Below are 23,334 nucleotides of genomic sequence, written 5' to 3' on the forward strand. Positions count from 1 at the left end.
GAGTTACACTCGAAATTGTCTTTATTGTCATTGATAACTACAAGTTAACATGGTTTACAGCGAGATTAGTCATGGCACTCTCGGATAAAAACAATAAACACATAATAAAGACTTAAAAGATAAATCTATCATAAAAGTCAACAAAAATCTGCCAAAATATTAGCAAGTTAGTGCTTACTTGGAGAATGCCCCAAGTTGTAAGTAAATCGTAACAATAGTGCAAATGTCTTGGAGGACAAAAAAAACACTTGCATTTTGAATTTTTTTGTGCAAATTGCCCGATGTAGTACTTTAAAGAGGGGCAGAAAAACACATTTTATTTAAAGTATCAATTAATAGACAAATAGATCATAATACAACACATACATGATGTCGGCTCCTATATTTATTCCTAAATGCATATGGGAAATTTTTAAAGGCCTACATTATATTTTTTGTCTTCACTTTTCGTCAAGGCATCGGATTCGATATTCTCCATCATAGATTAAGAAAATTACAATCAGTCATTTTTTTCTTCTTCCTGGCCCAGCCCTTCTGATGTTTTAATACAAAGCAACTCCAAAGGTTAGCTTCTCTGGTGTAGGACGAGTGGCACTTGTTCATGTAATTGGTTCTCATTCACTAAGGGTGTCACGGTTAGGGGTTATGGACCCATGTGGGGGAAGAAGTAACTGGAGTCAAGGGTGCTCAATAAGAGCAATGGGTTTTAATAACATAGGAGTTACAAAATGTTAAACTTCAACAAAATGTCCGAACAAGAAACCAGAAACAAAAGAAAAAAGACCTGAAAAAGCTGCCCCATAAAAACAATGAAACGTCCAAGCAAGAAACGCATAACAAAAAATTAAAAATTAACTCACTAGAAAATTCGGCCAGAATTACAGTGCATGCAGGAAATAACAATACAGGTTCCCTTTGCAGCTTTTTAAGTGCGGTAATTTGAGGGCAATGTTATCATGAGATTAAGTGAATCAAAAAAAGGACGATTGAGTCAACAAAGGAATAGAAATTCTTTGGCGGAGCAGGAGCCCAATCCGGCAATTCCACTCTTCCTCAACCCACATAGGTGGAACACGGGTGAAAAACGCAAACGACGGGAGTCAGGGTAAAAAATGCTCGCCTTATGGAAACAGAGGTTCGCTGACGGACTGACAACAGGCGAGTGAAAGGACGGAGCTTAAGTCGGACGGGGAACCAATCAGGAGGCCAGCAGCGGCTGGCGCCAAACGAGCGGGCAGAGGTGAATGTAATCAGTCATCATGACCACTTCCAATTGCTACAGAGGTTCTCTCTACCGGGTGGAAAATCGTGAGCACCACCTACTGACCAATACCGTAACCACTGAATTAGATTATTAACCATATAGGCAATTCAAGGCAATTCTCCCCACACCAACCTATCTCTAGTTCCTGCTTTGCCAACAGGGGTCTATGCTCCTCCAAAACAGTTATGCTTTAAAAATCCTGGATTCAATTTAATATTAGATGTTAATGTTATTGTTCTTCTTCTTCTTCCCAAGAGCCCAGTTGATCTTTTTGAAAAGTTGCTTTCTCAATAAAAAATAAAAAATGTTTGTGTCCTTACTCTTCTGTTATACCGCTTATCTCCACGGGGGACATGTAGTAGATTGAATTAGCGATGAATTATTGTGTTGCCGAGTGAAGCTAACAGCAGATATATAAATGAGATTTGGTTAAGGTGTGTGTTGAAAAAGATTTATTTAAAATATTAAATTCAAAGGGTTAACCCTTTGTTTTGTTGTTTTTGAAGTCTGTTTTAAATGGTTTACAGAACTTGAAAAATGATGCTCCTCACAGTGTTCACTGTATGGGTCCAATGTTTCCAGGCTGCATCAAAGTTCGGACTTCATGCTCTTCGCGGTCTAATTTGGGCGAAGTAAGATCCTCAGACGGAGTGCAAAGGATGGTCAACCGCTAAAACGAAACAAATATTGAATGTTCACTTATGTTCAATACGCTGAATTTATTCAATGAATAGAGATCTGATCAATACTTTACCTGACAAAGTGAACCTGGAGTTGTAATCAGTTTGTACAACATCCAGAAAGGAACCATGAGGGTAGAAGACAGGATGAACCACCAGCCCAAAGCATAACCCCACCAAGGATACTCTTTGGTGTTGTTGAACTTGAGTGGTTTGTATTTGACGAAAGAGAAGAGAAGAGTTCCCTTCAAAAGATAGACATGAATTAATTTCAAAACGTTCAACCTATGGTTTTCTCTTTCCATTGTTGAACTGTATTTTTATTGAAACATATTTACTGAAAATAAATGTATATTAAACCAGGAGAAGGTCACCCACCTTTTTGAAGCTGAGAGCTACTTTCTGTTACTAATTGGTGCAAAGGGCTACCATTTTGATATATATTTCTCAAAATAACAATTTGGGTTATCACTATGTCGTTACTATGTTGTTTTCAGGTCGTGACTATTATAAGTTAAGGCAACCACTAAAAAATAATGCCAGTGAGAAATCAAATTTACCATAAAATCGCAATGACCCTCCAGTGATGAGCTATTTTTGGAACCAGCTTGTGGGGTACTCATGTGTTCTTAGCAAGCAACACATTGGAGATCCCTGTGTTAAATCATGAATAATTTTATGTTTTTACGTCATAAACCTTAACTCATTTAATGCTGGTAAGAGTTAAAGAAAAACATCCATATGACTGAAGTAGCATATTTCATGAGAAGTTTAAAGAACTGGTTGGGCTGCAATCCAATCATGTCTTTGATATTGTCATAGGATTGATCTGCTCCTGTGAAACATGACCCAAGGTGCCATAATAGCTAAATATTTAGATTTTTTTTCTTTCGATTGAGCCACGCCATAAATTTCAAGAAAAATTACCACAAAACCCGCTCTGCAGGCAAAAATATTTCACTGTGTAACGTTAGATGATTAGATACAATTTGCGAAATAATAATAATGTCAGACCCTGTGTGCCATATAAACAAATATATTACTTTAAACATGTCTGCCTCCTGCGGTTACTTAAGATCGTTAAGGCTCATTTTGACCTTATTTGTGTTTTTTTTTTTTTTGCAAGCAATTCTTTTGTATAATAGTCACAAAACACTGCAAACAAAGTTTCCGGCTGCACCGTATTTGCCTTCAGTGCTGAGGGCACGTATTAGAGACTATGTGTGCAGAGAGCCGCCCATACATACATACATTTTTAATGAGATTCCGTATAAAGGATTCCTTAGCGACGTACAGCCAATATGGGGTCTGTTGTGTTACACCTTGACTGTAAACTGTAGTGGAATCTGTGCACGCGATATACTGGACTGAGCCACTTATGCCACCAGCCTTACATTGGCTTTACACGGGTGTAACTCAGTTGAGGGCCCATTTTTTTAATGATGTTCACTATGTTTTGTGTATCGTTACCCAATGTTAAATCTATTGGACTCTGGCCCTCCTGAAAGAAGGATTACTACTTATGAGGACCCTACTCAAGGTTTCTCACCCTCCCCGTGCAGAGGTTTTTTAATTTTTCCTTGCCCACAGGTTGCTCTAAGATCAGGGGATGTAACTTGTGTAGTCCTTTGAGACATTTTGATATGAAGGGCTATACAAATAAATGTGACTTGACTTAACAACCACGCACAGGACAGTCTAGGAAAAAGGAGCCTCATAGTTCAAAAGGAGTTTAAAACAGCCTTATGGGATGAAAATTCCAGGCCATGGAGCAGCGATGCTACAGGAAACTTATAGGTATCTGATACATAGCTTATGTGACAAACAAAACAGTGCGCTACACCATAAAAGCGAGCATAGGTCCCTACGAAGAACTCCTACGCAAATAAAAAAATGCAGTGGCATGGTCACGTCACAAGATTATCAGGACTGGGCAACAAATGTAAACATTATTCTCCAGGGGACAGGAGGAGAGAAAGACCGAAAAAGAACTGTGCCAACAACATCAAGGAATGGACTAGTGCCAACTTTGCCACAATCCTAAAAACAGGCCAGGAACCATCAACAGTGGAGAAATCTGTCCAAAATTGCGTCGTTAGTGGTGCCCCAACAACGTATTCGGTTAAGAGATCTGTTAACATTGAATCGTGATAGGATGGTATCCAATCATGTCCTTGATATTGTCTAGGGCTGTTTAATACTAAAATCCTTTTCATAGTAGGATGTGCTAACATTTATAACATATTAAACTGCAGTTTACTTGACATAGGAATTAAGATGTTCTGTTTTTTTATGCTTTATAAGCTTAAACATGCACTGACCAGTCTATGAAAAATGAGCTACAATCATTAGTTACCATGCAGACGGATGGTGTAACATATTTCAAGAGGAGTTTAAACAGTTTTGGAGGCTGGTATCCAATCATGTCCTTGATGTTGTCATAGAATCGATCAGCTCCTGATGAAGAAAGAAAAACAGGAACATTTAAATGATGTTTTTTTCACATTCTAATGTCAGTGGACGAGACATTAAAATGTGCAACGTACTGACCATAAATCCATCCAACAGACACTGACTGAAAAATGGCAAACAGGAGCAGGGTCATCCCGCTGCAGGAGTAGTAATCGAACAACTGAAAGATGTACAATCCTCCCTGCATGTATGAAACAAGAAACCTTCAGAACAAGCAAAAAAACTATAGAAAAGTCACTTTCATCCGGCCTTACGTCAGTGACCATTGTGAGGCTGATGAAGAAACAGAAAACAGCAATGAAGAGTAGAAGCAGTTTCCTTCTATGGCCAACATACAATGACGGCTTCAAGTCACAAATAGCGGTTGCAAGGCCTTCCAGTAGTACAAACTGAAGGAGAAACATGCATGTTATTTAATGCATAGCTGAGCTAAGTGTTGTATTCTTAGAATATAGAACTTTATGAATAAAAGAATACCAAACTGGGTAAAGATTTTTTAATGCCCATATATTATGAGTATTGAACTTTACAGAAAGGATGTTATCGATATGAGAATGAAAAATATTTGGGGTCAAAGTAGATCTGAGTCTCTGTGATGGAGACAAACTTTGGATTAATAAAGATTGGAACAAGTTAGGAGTTGAGACTTGATTCATATGTGATAATAATATACTTTAATCCCTTTAAGAAATCTTACAAATAAGTTTGACTGTCGGAATCACAAAGATGGTCAGGAGAAGCTGCTCGACATGCATTCATGTGCCGGCACCGTGTGTGAGAACTTGGTGTGGCGCAACAAGGGTTGCTGACTAGTTAAAATGTTATATTTTGGGATTTTGGTGTAGTTTTGTAAAGCAGAAAAAGTAAAGTACCAGTATATCACCACTAGATGACATAGTCTCACAGGTCAGAGAAGGGTGTTTTGGGGTAAGTCTCACGGGAACCCGCGTGATTTAATGAGACTTGTTCAATAAATCACTCTTAATGGCAACAAGTAAATGGTGTCGTGTGAGACTGACATTTACCAATCTATTTTGCAGGTGAGATGTTTATACTGGTAACACACTTACTGTGAGGATGATAATGTGTGAAAATATGTTTGTAAAGGCTGTTCTTGATGTCTGTAAAGTTTACAAAAAGTGAAATAGTACGAGTGAGTCGTCCGTTAGCATAAGCAATAGAGTGAGGTATGCTACGTTATGCGGGACTGGGTTAAGAGTGTACTGTGATGTTAATATGTATATTTGGTTACCATATAACACAAAGTGAGTTGTTTTGGAAGGTACAGTTATGGTATTTTTGTTAAATGATTCTTCAAAAGTACCAATTGATGAAAATGTTATTTTGTATTCATATGTTAAAAGGGATATCACGTGATTTAATGAGACTTGTTCAATAAATCACTCTTAATGGCAACAAGTAAATGGTGTCGTGTGAGACTGACATTTACCAATCTATTTTGCAGGTGAGATGTTTATACTGGTAACATACTTACTGTGAGGATGATAATATGTGAAAATATGTTTGTAAAGGTTGTTTGTGATGTCTGTAAAGTTTACAAAAAGTGAAATAGTACGAGTGAGTCGTCCGTTAGCATAAGCAATAGAGTGAGGTATGCTACGTTATGCGGGGCTGGATTAAGTGTGTACTGTGATGTTAATATGTATATTTGGTTACCATATAACACAAAGTGAGTTGTTTTGGAAGGTACAGTTATGGTATTTTTGTTAAATGATTCTTCAAAAGTACCAATTGATGAAAATGTTATTTTGTATTCATATGTTAAAAGGGATATCACGTGATTTAATGAGACTTGTTCAATCAAAATCACTCTTAATGGCAACAAGTAAATGGTGTCGTGTGAGACTGACATTTACCATCTATTTTGCAGATTAGGTAAAAGAACAACAAAACCAAAAGAGAAAAAAGAAAAATATATAAAACAAATGTGTAACACCAGCTGGAGCTAGACCATCCACCTGTGTCCCGTTACATTGGCACAGGATGCAGTTAAACTTTAACCCCTTAAAGTTGGTAAACAAAGTTGTGTCTTCTGTATGTCACCAGTCACTGAAATATATCATGCCACATATCATTGAAAAGCTCTTGGGATTTAAGATATGCTGACCATTTAGAAATATACTCATCACAGAAACATCTTGATCAGTCTGAAACAAGGTACCTTAAAAACATAAAGCCTCTATTGCTCACCTATAACAGCTCCTCTGAGTCAGCTCGTGATACGATTCCCCACATATATGGTGTGGTTACATTCACAAAAGTACAGTGAATCCAACCGTGTAAAATATTAACTCCAAAACACATGATGATCCTGACAGATAAAAAAAATCCACCTAAAAGCATTTCTGCAATGGTCGACAAATTTTGTTGTATCCATGTGGCTTAATCACTCCCCTTAAATAGAGTCTTCAATATATTTTCAATACTTCTGTTAACCCCTTATCTTGTGATTGACACTGCTTTTGGCCAATTGCAAGCTCTTTTTTTGACAACCTCTAACAGCCTGTATTGAAAACAGTGTCTTGAGCACTTGAGCTTTAAATTTCTTAAGCAAAAAGTGATTCAAATGTGGATTGACACATTGGTTAGAAAGAGAAGTCAAACTTTTAAAACTCTTTCACAATGTCTAAGAATTGGCCAACGTAAAATACAGAATTTAAGTTTAAAGGGCTGAAATAAAAACTTTTGGAAATGCCTAGACCTACCAAAATAAAATGTTTGTTTTTTCAGATTGCTACTATGTAGGACTTCAAGCTATTATCTCACTTGTTTTCCACCTAAGGGCCCGGTCACACAGCCTTTCACGGGCGTATCGAGGCTGAATCACGGCCAGAAATTTCTGCCTGTGAAGCAGACGCTGTTGGACGCTTTGAGATCGCCATACAGACGAGATACAGCCGTGCTTTACACGCGGTCGGAATTTCACACGCGGTTGGCCGCGCGAAAAAGTTTTGTGCTGCTCAAAACTTTAGACCACGTGTAACCGCGGGTGGCACACGAGGTACACACAAGGTAATGACGCGGTACAGACACGGAACGACGTGCTACGGCCGCGGCCAAGGCGTGGTTACACGTGGGTAGGAAGCGAAATTTTAGCGGGTAATCGTGGGTGGAGCACGTTCATAGCACGTATCGCGGTGTTATCACGTGAATTTGCGTGTGTAACGCGTGTGACGGTCAAACGCCTTTCTCCGCGTATATACAGCGCGATTTGCCGAGCACACGTCAGTTGTGCTCGAGACGTCAAGGGGTGAACATGGATCCCCGTCACCGTAGTGACCTCGTCTTAATCCATTTTTATTTCTTGACATTTCTTTTCAAGATAATAAAATAAAAATGATGCCATAGCTTGAAATCTTGATCTTCACGGGACTGTGTCTTGAGCGGTTATGATTTCTACAGCCCGGTGTTATGTCGAGAAATGCATCCCTGCCAAGGTTTGCATCCCCTCGCTACTATAACCACTGCGGCTTTTGGATCCACCTACACGTGGTGCCGGGGAGCCCCGAAAGGGGTACGAAGAGGTCCAAGCTACACTGCATATCGTCGTTTTCAACAACTATAACAACGTTTACCTCACTTTTATATCACTTTTCGTGAATGTAATGGCGAACATATAACCAAAACCACATCGTGTTGCATTTGTTGGGAATGTAATACAACTTAAACCATTCCGTCTAAGTATTTGTTGTGAATGTAATCGAACAGTGATGCACACCTTATATATATATCACTTTTGAGAACTGTTATGCACTCTACCGTAAAGCTTGATATGCTGAAATAAGCCTTATGGTAGAGTGCATAACAGTTTCAATACGAGCGATTTGAATAGAAAAAGGCAAAATAAAGATGTTACCTGCTCAAAAGTGATTTGTATACGGTGTGCATTACCGTTCGATTACATTCACAACAAATACAAAGACGGAATGGTTTAAGTTGTATTACATTCCCAACAAATGCGAGACAAAGTGGTTTTGGTTTTTTGTTCGCCATTACATTCCCGAAAGGTGATATAAAAGTGAGAGAAAACGAGGTAAACGTGGATATAGTAGCGAGGGGATGAAAATCTCGGCAGGAATGCATTTCTCGGCATAACACAGGCTCAGCAGCTTTTATACCCGTGGTCCACACGCGGAAATGACGCGATGAGGAAGCGGAACAGTCGCCGGCGTCTGTTTTGCGGGCATACCACCGATGAACAGCTGGTTGGCCAATTTTGAGCATTTTCCATCGCCGGCAACCACGGGCAAAAAAAAAAAAAAAACCCCAACATTTTACCCGCGATACAGACGCAAACTTCTGTGTGACCGGGCCCTAAGAAGCCTATGCTACACTGTTTTGCAGCCATTTGATTGCAAAAAAAATAAGATTCAGGCCGGAATTAAAAACCTATTTCTGTGGGTTATACTCAGGTTACTCAATGTTAGTAGCACTTGCAGTTATTATTTCAGTTTTGGACAAAACTTCAGTGTTATCTTTACACAGAGACCAAAACCGTCCATATTCTCCAAACGGTTTAAGGACAGCATTCTCTTTAGTTTCGGTACGTCTTGGATTGGGATTTTAGGCAAATGCCAAGGAGAAAAACTGTTTATCTGTATCGATTTCTACCCAAGGCTTTTCTTATTTGACCATTAGCACCAGATCAAAGCGGCGCTGCCACGAGCGGCTGCCTTTTCCAGCAGCTGCCCTATTGTTTCATTGTCTGCTCCTATCTTCGGTGTTTTTTCTTCCCGTTTTGACAACTACACTATGGATTACTTCTATCCTATGGGACATGGGTTTTAGTGCACAAAAATGCGTGTATTCAAGGAATTTCAACTCCTTGCCCTGAAGAATTCTCGTGCCGGCGTGATGAAGGGGCCTATCGTGGAAGAAGAGCCAGGGCTAGCGAAGCGGCTAGAGGCGTTATAAGTCTTCGGTACCATCCGTAATCATGGTTTATGCGAACTCACGACCAAATAAGATCATCGAGTGGTGGTGGAAAACATCGAAGCGCACAGGGAGCGCAGTTGCTGTGTTTTGCGGAAACGTGGCTCACGTTTAGCATTCCGTACGCTAACGTGTAGCCACCCGGAGCTATCCAGCTTCAACGCCGTTATACAGAGACAAGAAAGCCGGGGGGGATCGGAGAGGAGGCGGACTTGCTAACACGAGGTGGTGTATCCCTGGATTTTCACAAAGAAAAGATTTCCATCTGCCGCAGGAATGTCAAACTTTTGGATTGGTGTGACGTCATCCACTCCGCTACAAGCACCTCTAGGGCATCATGTTAATCTGTTAATAAACAACGGGGTAGACTGCTGGAAGTGTGAATTTCCCTACGGGGATGAATAAAGTATCTATCTATCTATCTATCTATCTATCTATCTATCTATCTAGCACATGTTAGCACCATTAGGTTAGCGCCTTACATGGCTGCAAGGCCGCTATTGGGAAATGTGGAGCACATTGTAAAGTGCTTCGGGAAGTCATTGACTTGAAAAGCGCTATATAAATGCAGATCATTTCATGTAACAATTAAGTCTAACAATGAAAGCATCCAACCTCACTATCCAATCCGAGCAGGATGATCATGATAAAAAAGAAAACAGCCCAGATTTGCGGAAAAGGCATCATGGCTACGGCTCTAGGGTAAGCGATGAAGGCCAGGCCGGGACCTAAAGACAGAAAAAGACATCTTTTTTATTTGCATGCTGTGATTGTATTTGTATTTGTCAAGCCTCACCTGACTCTGCTACTTTGGATATGTCAGTGTTCTGCTCATAAGCCATAAATCCAAGAACGGAGAAGACTGCAAAACCTGCCACAAAACTGGTCCCACTGTTCAGGATGCTTAAATAAAGGCTATCTCTGGAAGACACAAAAAGACTCAAAACAACTTTGTACAGTATCTGAAAAGAACGAGCATATTAATTTTGAATTTTGATGCTTTTGTGCACTACAGTGGAACCTCGCTACTTCGCGGTTCCACGTTCCGGGTTCAGAGCTTTGCGGGTCTAAAAAATAATAATTAAATAAAATATATATATATTTATTTTTTTATGCATTTTTGAAGGGGCGTCGCTACTTCGCAGATTTTCACTTTTCGCGGGTGGTTTTGGTCCCCATTAACCGCGATAACTGAGGGATTACTGTATAACCATTTTTGAGAATAACGTTGTTATATAAAAACGCCATATTTTTTTTCAGTAACGTAGTTATCTAGCTCACCATTTTAACGCCGTTACAATGTCATTACTATTACTGACAGTCAAAACGGTGTCTTACTTTGGTTGCAGAACGCCAACGGCAGCGTGCCCCCCTTGGCACACCTGTTGCCGTTTCTAGCTGCGCGGTTTTCTGCTCTCTATATATGTCTATCGGATCATGTCACCCTTCGAAACAGCGACTATAATATAGTTGGGTAGACATGACGAATAGAGTATTTACAAATGCGGCGAAAGAAAAGGCGACTTGGTGAATGCAGCAGGTACCCACTCTTGTCGTCCGCGAACGAAACGTCTCTATGAACCAGCTCTTGGAAATGAATGAAGGGAGTCGGCTCCCCACCGAATATGTCACGACCAGAACAGAAGTAGGACCCAGATGCGTAACATTACTCACAAGTTTATTGAAATATAGAGGAAAGGCAGCGCCAGCGATCCGGTGCTCGCTGGACGTGGGAAGCAAGCCGCTCATGGGATCGGAACGTGTTCCGAATGCGGAAGTGGATCTTCCGGAGCGGGAGATCGTAGTGTAGTAGACGGAAAACAGGTCGTTAGACGGGACTGGAGATCAAAACGTGCTCGGGTTTAAAAAACGGGTCGTTAGCCAGGACGAGAGATCAAAACGTGGTAGGGGTCAAAAAACAGGTCGTAGACGGAGACAAACGGAGGAATCAGGAACGGACGAGTGGGAAACAGGTGACAAAACGGGACGGACGGGAGTCAGAGTCAAAAATGCTTATGCAAATGGTTCGCTGACGGACAGGCAACAGGTGAGTGAAAGGACTGAGCTTGAGTAGGACAGGGAACCAATCAGGTAACCAGCAGCAGCTGGCGCCAAAAGTATCAGATCGGAACTTGTATTGTTTCCTAAGTAAATGACAATGAGTCGAGCCTCAAAAATCACGATCCGAACAGCCCTAGGAAATTAGGTTTGCAACTTAGATTTACAGTACGACAAGAAGATAGCAAGTATTGCCGCTATCAATGAAATTTTAGCCGTTTGACTCAGTGATTTTGTACCCCAGCGAGATGTGTCTACTATAGGGAAAGGTCTACCCCTGTAAGTTATGTATGACATCTGAAACAACAGGCTTTATTTCAACTTACTTGTAACAGTCATTGTCGTACTTGTTATAACTGGCGAGGGCCACCACACAGCCCTCACAAATAGCATAGGAAAAAAGTATTTGTGTGCCAGCATCTATCCAGACCTGCAAGAAAAGGATATGGTTACGGGATTACCACATATGCAGCCTCTTCTCAAGATTTCATATTTCCCTCTTGTTAAGGTTTTTGAGTTTTTGCTTGTGTTGATTACAAATCAAGAGATGTTGTAAATGTGGCCAGTGCAGACACTTGAGACTTTTTGTTATTAAGGGCTATACAAAAAAATGTGACTCGACTTGATATAATCGGTGAATCAACACACGCTCAACAATGGTCAACACTTGCAACGCTGACTTTTCTTTTCTTTTCTTTTCTTTTTTAGTACAACATAAAATGTTGGATATATTGGTTTTCAGGGCAGCAGGGCGGCTTAGTGGTAAGCGCGTCCGCGGCACAGTTTTGAGGTCATGAGATTGAACCTTCCTGTGTGGAGTTTGCATGTTCTCCCTGTGCTTGGGTGGGTTCACTCCGGGCAATCTGGTTTCCTCCCATACATTTCAGGTTAATTAGTCGGTTCAAATTGTCCCTAGGTGTGTATAAGCGAGTGAGTTGTCTGTCTCTGTGTGCCCTGCGACTCTCAAGGCATAATGCACTGGCAGGCAACCAGTTCAGGGTGTCCCTGGATGGGCTCCAGCACCCCCGTGACCTTACTGAGGATAAGCGGTGCAGATAATATATCAGGGGTCGGCAACCTTTTTGGTGTGGAGTGCCGCTCTTAAATTTCCTTGTTAATCAGTGCGCCACACCAAGATTAATGACTCGTACAACATTCCTTTTATATCCAACAGAGCTGTAATTTTACACCAGTCCAAATCTACACCATGGATATACATTTTAATCGTATAACTGACCAATTTATATTCCACTATTCTTGTTCACCAATTAACTAAAAAATGAACGTGAACAACATGTGGAAAGGCCTGTAGCCATTCATGACTTTAACTTTTTACCACAAGAAATAACCAGAATTAACCATTCTTCATCAACTATAAACCACAATCAAAAAACAAGTTATATGGACAGCTGCCATACCATTCATCAATGATATCTTGTTCCAGAAAATATCAAAACTTGAAATAACAGCAGCAAAGCAGAAGGCACGCAAGCACACACACATGCTTCTTTAAAATATTCACCGTCGGTAAATGTTTTTCTGTGCTTTTCTATGCAGTGAGCAATGTGAAAGCTTGCTTCAGTGGTGGCGTTTTTAGCAGTGACAAAGTTCTTCAGGGTCTGTGTTTGTTTGCCGTACCTGGACACAGCACGTTTTAATGTCTCTGCCATGTCAGACTCATCCTTGAATTCATGTTCATGTTTCGTCTCGTAATGACGTTTAACACTTGATGTGCGAGGTACAACGCTCTCAAGGCATAATGCACAAACAGCACGGTAATTTTTTTACACAATGCCCAGTCATCTGACCACGCTGGCTGAAAAGAACGAGATTTTCTCGCTCAATGCGCTGTCATGATTCGTTCATTTATCGCGCATGCGTGTTTCTGTGGCTGGGTTAAAACACGGATTTCTCTTCTGCGAGGCGCTGCGCAGTCACACACTCACACACGAAGCAGAGGAGGAGGAGTGCTACCGTAAAGCCTCCATTTAACACAGCGCGTAACTGAAAATGTCTACATTTCAGGTAAAAATACGCATTTTCAAAAAAATAATCATTAATATTTTGCTGTGCACTCGCGTACCACTGGTTAACCCCTCACATACCACTGCTGGCACACGTGTCATAGGTTGCCGACCCCTGTAATAGATGAATGAATGGAAATTTGTTTTCTTTGCTTGATTGTTTCTCACATGTGGTTGATTCTTGGAAAATATCTACGTTTTTTTATCCATAAGTGCGAGGTCTGAAATGTGGCAATATGCCAAAAGATTTTTGAGGCACTGTATTCCGAATTATGTTAATCGCTCAGTATTTACTCAAAAGTGTTTATTACTTTAGTGTTTAGGGATGCTCATACCTCGGGATCAGCGAGACGAGATGGTTCGGGATAGAGGTAAAACTTGATGCCATCCATGGCACCAGGTAGTGTCAGACCACGGACAAGCAGCACGACCAACATCACGTAAGGAAATGTGACCGTGAAATACACAACCTGTAAAATTAAATTCATGTGTGTTTTGAATGTTTTCTAAGTCACTCTCAGAGATTATTGAAAGTCTTAAAAGCTAGTCATCTACCTTCCCGGTGGACTTGACCCCTTTCCACACGCAAAAGTAACAAACAATCCAAGAAAAAAGAAGAAAGACAGCCAATTCCCATCGAATATTGCCCAACTCATGGGCACCTGCCGATAGGTTTAATACTCTTCTCCTGTGGTAAGTATATTTTAAGTATATCGTATTTCCATTTATATCAGGCACTTTTCTCACATTTATTTATTTTTGATGAAACATTTGAACTTACTCCCAAAACTCCTTCACAGGAGCTGTTGCGTCTTCTGCCACAGTCAAATTAAGAAGACGGGTTTGGTTGTACTCCACACAGGTTTCTGGTGAAAGGACAGAAAGTCATATTCCCTATAAGACAGGATCAAAATCAGTGGTTCTCAAACGCTTTTTAGTAATGTTTTGTTAAGTACTTTTTGGTACCACCAACCAGTCGAAAACTTCCTAGGTAAGGGTAACACAAAATAAAAAAACTAGAACATTGGAAAAAATAATATTTTCCTTGTTTTATATCGTTATATATTCCTGAAATACTTGTGCAATTTAATAATTACTTTAAAAGTATTTTAATACTTAGATCTAGGTTGGTTTTGTTTGAAACCTTAAGTAGCCCAAGGGGGTACGCGTACCCATTGAAACCACTAATCGACATGATTACCGATGAGAATTACCTGTGCCCGCTCACTTGGCGCCAACAGCTGCGGGTCCTGATTGACTCCCTGTCCCTAGTTCAACCCAGTCTTGTCAATCCCCTGGTGTCAGTCCGTCTGCGAACCTCAGTGTATACTAGATGCAGATATACTAGGCAAGCCTTTTTTACCCTGACTCCCACCTGTCCCGTTTTTGCCTCTGTCTGTCTCCGTCTACGACCCATTTTGACCCTACGACTTCCTCTGTGGCACATGTGTTAAACTCCTGGCCCGCGGGCCACGTCCGGCCCGTCGTGTGATTATATCCGGTCCGCAAGCCCATTTTTAATTATTGTTATTAATGGCCCGTTCTCCATTTCATTCAAAACTTCATCCATTAATCCTGTTCAGAAACATGCAAAGCCAAACAAAACTGAAACACACACCGGTAATTTTCAGAATATATAGGGAACGTTTTCACTACGATTTACAGTCAAGGTGCCACACAAACTAAAGCTCGTTTTGGCTGTACAACGCTAAAGAATCCTTTATATAAATGCTCACTATATAATCTGTGTTCAGTTACTTTTTGATGAATCCACAGAACAAATTGTAAATACGCGAAAACACCGGAAGATAACGTAAAGTTATTTGATTGGGTGAGTGGGAGGGATGGGTGGAGCTATGCAAAAAGTGCAAGCACTCCCTCCCATCTCTCGCCCTACTCAGTCTGCGCCAAAAGTAAGCACATAAGGCTCCCTGTTCACAGAATGTTGTGACGTTTTTACAAAATAAATGCTTGCATCTGGTTTTGAAACCAATATGTATGAAAAAAAGGGTCAATATGAGTTTAACCGATCTTGAGTAATTGCAAGAAAGAGACAAGTTTAAAGTGGTATGTTTGTTGATTTTAGGACACGGGCTCCGGCATTATTCTCTTTTCATAATTTTTATCAAATCATCCAAAATAAATGTGGTGAAGACTAAGCTTTTGTCTGGGGTTTAGCAACTTAGTAAATTTGTCTCATAATATATGGTGTAGCTCTTTCCCAAAATAAAATTAATATATTTTGCTTTTATGGCTCTTTGAGTCAAAAAGGTTCCCGACCCCTGTTATATATATATATATATATATATATATATATATACTATACCCTTTTCGCCGCGCTGAAAACACAATACTGCAAAGAACTACATAGTGTCCGGCTGCGATCAGAGCAAATGATCAAATCAGAATCGTAAGAGCAAAGAAAACGGAATGATTAAAATTGTTGTTTCTGAAAAATACATGTTTTATGTATATTTCCAGGTTTTGTAGCATTTTCATATTTCTACTTTTGATAGGAGATATATTAAGCAGAGCAAAATCTTTTGGGATATTTAAGGTTTTTTTTCACATAAACATTGACAAAGAAGCAAAGGGATTTGAATGTTATTTTAATGTTAAGTTGTTTAAGTTAAGTTCTAAGTTGTATTATTTAACAAGGTATTTTGATCTAGAGCAAAATAATAAATACTGTATAAGTGATTTAAGGTTGGGCAGCACGGCACCGCAGTGGTTAGCGCGTGTGCGGCACATTCTGAGGTCGTGGGAACCTCCTGCGTGGGTTCAAATCCAGCTCCCGACCTTACTGTGCGGAGTTTGTATGTTCTCCCCGTGCTTGCGTGGGTTTCCTCCGGGCACTCAGATTTCCTCCCACATTCCAAAGACATGCATTTCAGGTGAATTCGCCGGTCCAAATTGTCCCTAGGTGTGACAGAGCGAGTGAGTTGTCTGTCCCCGTGTGCCCTGCGATTGGCTGGCAACCAGTTCAGGGTGTCCCCTGCCCACTGCCCGATGATTGCTGGGATGGGCTCCAGCACCCCCGCGACCCTACTGAGGATAAGCGGTGCAGCTGATGAGATGAGATGAGATGATTTAAGGTTTAAATTTAATATTCTTGTTTGTTTTTATTCATATTTGTGTTCCAAAAACATTAAGTTTAAGTGTCTTCAATAAATGTTTATCCTGGTTGTCCCGCGAACTTAAGTGTGTTTTGAATTTTGGCCCCTTGTGCAATTGAGTTTGACATCCCTGCTCTATGGCATGATGTATTGAAAACAGAAAAAGACCCTCTGCCAGAACCGTCTGTAGTGCGTTATAACACACAACTCAGGAAACTTGCATTTATTAAGACTAATATATATATTTATAAGAATACCTGTGTTCCAGCTGTTTCTACAGCTTGCCCAGGGAAGCTGAGCACTGAAGGATGAAAAGAGGTAAAGGAATGCCCAGGCCAATATGACGATGTAGTAGATGCTCAAGTATGAAACTAAAACCATACTCCCGTAACCAATCCCTAAGAAATATAAAAAAAATATTGACAAGTGAATCACAGCACCATACTCTAGAATTAAATACAATTTTCTTTTCAAGTGTCTCCTCACACGGCCATGTCGTCAAAGCCAAAACATTTGCCACCACAAATAAATGTACAGTATTAACTGTATTTTGTTGATGCCAATATGAATGCCATTTTATTACAGCTTTTGGGTGTATTCTTACCTGTAAACAGAGGACATATTTGTTTCCAGCAGGTGATGACCCCCTTTTTAGTGTATTGGCCAAGTGAAACCTCCATTAGAAACAGAGGGATGCCACATGTAAAGAGGAAGATTACATACGGGATCAAGAAAACCCCTGGTAGGAACATGGAAAACGGGGCATATCTTATTATTTCTGGGTTTTTCAATCCTCAGTTCAGTCCTGGGGCACACTTGTGTGTGCCGGGAAAATGCCCAATTTTATTATGATTATTTCAAAAAAACAATCCATAGCTTTCTTATTGTGATCAGCCAAGTAACTGTAACACACATCTATATACACAGTACTAATTATCTGATAAAGAGGTAGTGCATGGAAATATATTAAGTCATTAATTTGGTTTTCTTATGATTGACCTGGAAACAAAGAATGAAACAAATGGAATAAAGTAAAGCATTTGCACACAATTGCACTTATTCTTTGTATATTTTACTGAGAAAACTAAAAAAGTTAGTGTACTAAAATAATGTTTTATTCCACTAAACAGGGGTGTCAAACTCATTTTTAGCTTAGGGGCCACATGGTATAAAAACCATTCTTCCAGGGGCCGAGTTAGCAAATTAATGACATAAAAAAGTGTGCCTAGGGCTAGGAGTCTTTTCAGAGGCTCACAATTAAATTTGTCATAATGACTGATTTGGATCACCTGTGCCCGCTCGTTTGGCGCCAACCGCTGCGGGCTATCTGATTGGTTCCCTGTCTTTTTTAAGCCCAGTCCTTTCACTCGCCTGTTGTCAGTCCGTCAGCAAACCTGTTTCTACAAGGCAAGCATTTTGACTCCGCTTTTGTCACCGGGTTTTCCACCCGTCCGTTCCTGATCGCCCCGTTTGTCTCCAGCTTCGAAATGTTTTTGACCCTGACCACATTTGCTCCCCCGTCTCAGCTTACGACCTGTTTTTGATCCCTACCACGTTTTTGCTCTCCGGTCCCGGCTAAAGACCTGTTTTTTTCCGTCCTTGACACCACCATCTCCCTCTCCGGAAGATCCACTTCCGTATTTGGATCACAATCCGATTGTCTGATCCAGTGAGCACCGTATCGCTGGCGCTGCCCTTCCTCATTCTATCAATAAACTTGTGGTTAACGCTACACATTTGGGCCCTGATTCCGTTCTGGTCGTGACAAAATAATGATTCGGGGATGTAAGATTTGATTTTAAAAAACAAATATTGAGGGGGGGTTTTCCTTATTATTTCTCCTTCATTTAGTTTTAATACATTGTAGTGTGTATTCCAATTTTTTTTAAAAAAGCAAAACAATAATTAAATCTATTCCCACTGCATTATATTTCTCCTGGAAACTTATGCTTTTTGTTTTGATTTTTTAATGAAAATGTTTACATCAACATGGGTTCTTTGCCTGTTAGGATTTACATTTCTATTATAATAGAAAAGAGGTCAAGTGTCTTGCATTTTTTTAATTTTGTAGTTTTCCTATTGCCTTTAACTGCGCGTCCGTGACTTTTATTTGAATTAAAATAAAATCTGGATAAGTTTCCCCAATGTTCTCCGGGTGATTAATGGTCGTGAGCTACTGTGGGTGCTTTGCAAGTGGCGCCTTGCTTTGGTGACATCCAGTGGACACATTTAAAACTACGAGTAGTTGTTTGATGCAATCCATTTTTCCTATTGTGCTTTTCTTGTGCTTCTCTTCGATGTGTCTTGCGGGCCACATAAAATGATGTGGTGGGCCAGAAGATCATTTTTGCTCATTTAAAGTATTTGGTTTTTTTCCAGAGAAACAAGATGAAAATATAGTAGAACTTGAAAAACGGGGTTAAAATAACATAAAATGCCAAAACACACCAAAGTTATTGAACAATTATGTACCTTATTTAACTTAACTCACCTCCTGATTCACAAAACAGTCAATTTGGCAACACCATAATTGAGAAAAAAAAAGTAACTGATTCAAGGAATTACTTTTTGAACATTGTTGGTGGACAGTGTGCGTCAAAATGATTCACGCTAGACGTTGCTGTCCTCAGTTGTGCAACCGAAAAGGAGTGCTACAAAGCACAAGGACGATTACAAACTACGGAAAGGACCGGGATTTTTTAATGAAAAATGTGCCTTGGCTCAAAAAGCTTGAAATATACTGCAATATTTTACTCATTTATATATTCTTATATTAAAGAATATTCTTTAAAATGTATTCAAAGTGATTATACATTTTTCACTATCTATCTATCTATCTATCTATCTATCTATCTATCTATCTATCTATCTATCTATCTATCTATCTATCTATCTATCTATCATCTACCCTGGTTATATCCCTCGAGAGGGGTGACCGGCAGCAAGACAACACATACAAAAATAAAGAAAATAAAAGGGGGAAAAGTAGCAAAAAAGACACACAAAAAATTTTGGACCATGGCCAACCCAAATACCCAAACACCCAAACAAGTCAAGCACCTCGGCACCCAAGTTGGTCATGCTTTCGTCCCTCCAGATAAAACGGGACACAAGAAAGCGACCATGTCACTCGGGTCAGGGTGACACAACACACTCTTCTGTTCAACAGCAGGGCCCGACAGCTTTCACTGGTTTACCCCTGCCGCATCATACGGGTGCCCTGTCCATCCCTTAGAACGCATCCAAACATCCCACTATCTTTTCACAACATTTCCCCACTCGTTCCTATCACCAACAAGAGCTCTAGCTTCCATTATATTTAGACCTCTTTCCTGAAGAGCACTCATAACACATAACATTCATATCCATCCACGTCAATCGCGGCCTTCCTCTTGGTCTCTTTCCATTTACTTCTGCTCTGTAGATCCTCTTCAACATTGGCTCCTCATCCATCCTCTCCATGTCTCCAAACCAACCCAGTACTCTCTTATCCACACGCTTGCTCAGTTCCACTACTTCTCCAGTTCTGTCTCTCACAATTTCGTTTCTCAATCTATCCAATCTGTCACTCCTAACATACTTCTCAAACACTTCATCTCAAAAACATTTAATTTTCTTCTCAAATCTGCATTCAGGCTCCAAGTCTCTGCACCATAGAACACAGTCGGCACAATCAGACTCTCATACAGTCCCCTCTTAACATCCATACTCATACTCTTGTTGCTCATCACTCTCCTCAGAGCACCCAAAACTCTGCTTCCTTGATTCACTCTGTGCAATACCTCGCACTACATTCCACCAACTGCAGCCACATCACAACCCAAGTACCTAAAGCTTTCAACTTCTTCCAGCACCTTGCTATGCAACCTTATTTCTAACGCCATGCCCACTCCATCACTTGAACACTTCATCACCTTACTCTTCCCAACATTCACACATAACTTGCGCCCATCACACACTCTTCCAAACTTCATGACCAACCTTCTCAATGTTTCTTCAGAATCAGCCACAAGCGCTGTGTCATCTGCAAACAACAACTGACTTATCTGCCACACCATTCTACTGTTATCCATCATCTCTACACCTCTGCCAAATACTCTTGCATTCACCTCTCTCACCACACCATCCATATACAGATTAAACAGCCATGGTGACATCACACACCCCTGTCTCACACCAGTCAACACAGGGAACCACTCACTTGTCTCACTCCCTACTCTTACACATGCTCTGCGGTTCACATAAAAACTCTTCAATGCTTCCAACAACTTTCCACCCACTCCATACATTACCATCACTTGCTACAACGCCTCTCTATATTAGCCAAATATAACATTTTTCACGCTTCAATTAAAACCAATCATTCTGACCCCTAAAAATCAAGTGCTTTCTACAAAAAAGGATCTTGTCTTTCCAGCTCACCCCCTCCATTCTTGTAGCAGAGGTAAGGGAACCGCCACACGTTTCCAAGTCCAATGATTACTCCAGCAACTGCAAAGACAAACTCCCTCCTGTTGGGCCACTCTCCTCTGGCAGATGTGGGTAAGGTGCTTTCCTCGCACACCTTTACTTTCACCTCTGTGTCATTTGACTCTTCCATGGTACTGCAGCAATCTGAAAAATAATTAGGATTACAAGACACATACACTCGGTAAAACAATTAGAGAACAACTTGTAGAAAATGAATTAATTTTGAAATAATACCATATTCTCCGTTCCACGGTTAAATGCCATGTTATTTAGTCTATATCATGCTACTACAACACTTTTTTCTACACATAATGACTTGAAGCATTTCACACTGATCAAAATGAGAGAACAGCAATGACTTTAACATAGGTAAACATTTCTGAAGGTTACAACAGTCAGCAATCAATAAGAAGGGTAAAGGCGTCTGCTGTGAATGACTTCAGCACAGATGCAGCCACAGGATAGCACGAGTCACTCGCACTAATTGGGTGTCATTTTGGTCCATTCTTCTTCCAGTCTCCTCCACAGTTCAGTGATTGTAGTAGGTTTCTTGACCATAAATTTGTTACCAAAAGATTTTCCAGAGGTTCTCTCTTGGGTTGAGATCGGGACTCTTGGCAGGCCATGCCATTCATTCAATTTTTTCACCTTCAAGGAAATTCTTCACCCGTTTAGCTGTGTGACATGAAGCATTGCCCTGCATGAAGACTGTAGGCTGATTGGGCGATAACTCAAGTAAGGAACCTACGCTGTTGAAGAAGGTTCTAATACACATTTGAATTGACTCAGCCATGTAGCTGTACAACTCCTCCTGCAGAAAACATGCAACAAATCATGATACTTCCTCCTCTACCTTTCACTGACATTTTTACGTACTTTGGGTTTAGTCTTCCTCCAATGTGTCGCTGAACATAATGCTTCCCATGACACCCCCAAAAATAAATTTCCTTTCATCACTGGAGTGAACTCTGGACCCGTTCTCCTCTGTCTATATTATATACTTTTTAGCAAAGCTCAGTCTAGCTTTTTGATTCTTTTTGCTAATCTCAGGTTTGGTCACTACAGTCAGTCCAAATGCTCAGATCCTTACCATGTTCAGCACTGAACTGGAGAGCAATTCCAGATGCAGAGTAGAAAGCATTACCCATTGACATCCTGCGCAGTGACCTACCCTCTCTTGCATTTGTCTTCTGTGGTAGATCAGCCTTTTTGGGCAAATTGAATGCGTTTGTTATTTTTTAAAGATTAAATACTCATAAAATCACTGACTCAGATCAAATTGTCTTGCTATGGCAGATAGGGGAATCCCTTTTCGGAGGCTTACAGTCACTTTAGAACGGCCCACCATGTAATGATTACTCATTGCCCTCACCTGTGCCCGCTCGTTTGGCGCCAGCTGCTGCTTGTTGCCTGATTGATTCCCCTCCTATATATACCCAGAATTCAAGTCACTCCTGGTCAGTCTGTCAGTGAAACTGATATTGTCATTTCAATATCACAATGGATTCCCCAAAACTACAACTTGAATCTATAGAAATAGGTAATAAGCCTAAAAGAGTGCATAATTTCAGATCTTCAGTTTACTCTTTACTCTTTCTTTTCTTTATTATAGTACACTACTATATACTGCTACATTGGAAAGGTACAAAAAAAATTATTAGCTCACCTTTTTAAGCTCCGAATAGTTTTGGTTAGGATTTAAGCAGTTTGAAGAATGAGAGCAGTAAATACAGTCCTGCCTCATCTAACAGTGGATAAGCCTACCCCCTCCTTGCCAAAACACATTATCCGAATTAATTACTATAATTTAATGTGTTAACCGGAATTCATAATTGGTTCTACCTGAAAACCAGTACCAAGTGCTCCAATATGTCTGCATCAAATATTTACAAGACAAGAGACATGGCACCAAACAAGGAATTACGACGAATCAGTTTTGTGGTCCTGGAAACACGATAAACATACAAAACGTGGGAATCGATATTAGTACAGTTAGGAATTAAATATTAAAAATGTACAATTTACCAAAATGTTCAAATTAGTTATCTGACTCCATTAATCAAACACAACCTACATTCACCTAACATTGCACGCTCGTTTCTTGATGGAAAAGATGGACAAGTGACCGGCATTTCCACACGGGGGCAGCTTTAATTTCTTAAACAATTTAACTAAGTGAACTCCATCGAATATGGCCGAATCAGCCCAATTAGTGTCACTCGAGTCTGTCAAGCCTCCTCTCTCATTCTCTCGCTTTCTTCTCTTGGCCCATGTTTTTCCGCAAGCTGGTGTGCCGG

General features: G+C 40.3%; 1 protein-coding gene across 1 annotated transcript; it reads right to left on the minus strand.

Annotated features, from left to right (window-relative positions):
- Nucleotides 1-1,820: 1,820 nt before the first annotated feature.
- LOC148364098 (sodium- and chloride-dependent GABA transporter 2-like) lies at nucleotides 1,821-21,167 on the minus strand. Its single transcript, XM_088337334.1, has 14 exons — nucleotides 20,990-21,167; nucleotides 17,172-17,306; nucleotides 16,825-16,965; nucleotides 14,233-14,317; nucleotides 14,007-14,139; nucleotides 13,787-13,921; nucleotides 11,754-11,857; nucleotides 10,166-10,290; nucleotides 9,985-10,097; nucleotides 4,671-4,805; nucleotides 4,495-4,597; nucleotides 4,301-4,401; nucleotides 2,019-2,189; nucleotides 1,821-1,934 (listed from the first exon to the last, which is right to left on the minus strand). The coding sequence occupies exons 1-14, from the start codon at nucleotides 21,165-21,167 to the stop codon at nucleotides 1,821-1,823; spliced, it is 1,773 nt and encodes a 590-aa protein (XP_088193460.1).
- Between the last annotated feature and the right edge of the window lie 2,167 nt (nucleotides 21,168-23,334).

Source organism: Urocampus carinirostris, chromosome 6 (genome assembly GCF_059441175.1).
Source record: "Urocampus carinirostris isolate Australia breed hairy pipefish chromosome 6, RoL_Ucar_1.0, whole genome shotgun sequence".
NCBI classification, from domain to species: Eukaryota; Metazoa; Chordata; class Actinopteri; order Syngnathiformes; family Syngnathidae; genus Urocampus; species Urocampus carinirostris.

What these genes read in the sequence shown, in the direction of transcription:
- LOC148364098 (XM_088337334.1), bottom strand. Translation starts at nt 21,167, where the DNA reads ATGGAAGAGTCAAATGACACAGAGGTGAAAGTAAAGGTGTGCGAGGAA. An exon ending in CTGCTACAAGAATGGAGGGG is followed by an intron (nt 17,307 to 20,989) that starts GTGAGCTGGAAA and finishes TGTTCCTACCAG; the next exon opens with GGGTTTTCTTGATCCCGTAT. An exon ending in GGGTCAAGTCCACCGGGAAG is followed by an intron (nt 13,922 to 14,006) that starts GTAGATGACTAG and finishes TTAATTTTACAG; the next exon opens with GTTGTGTATTTCACGGTCAC.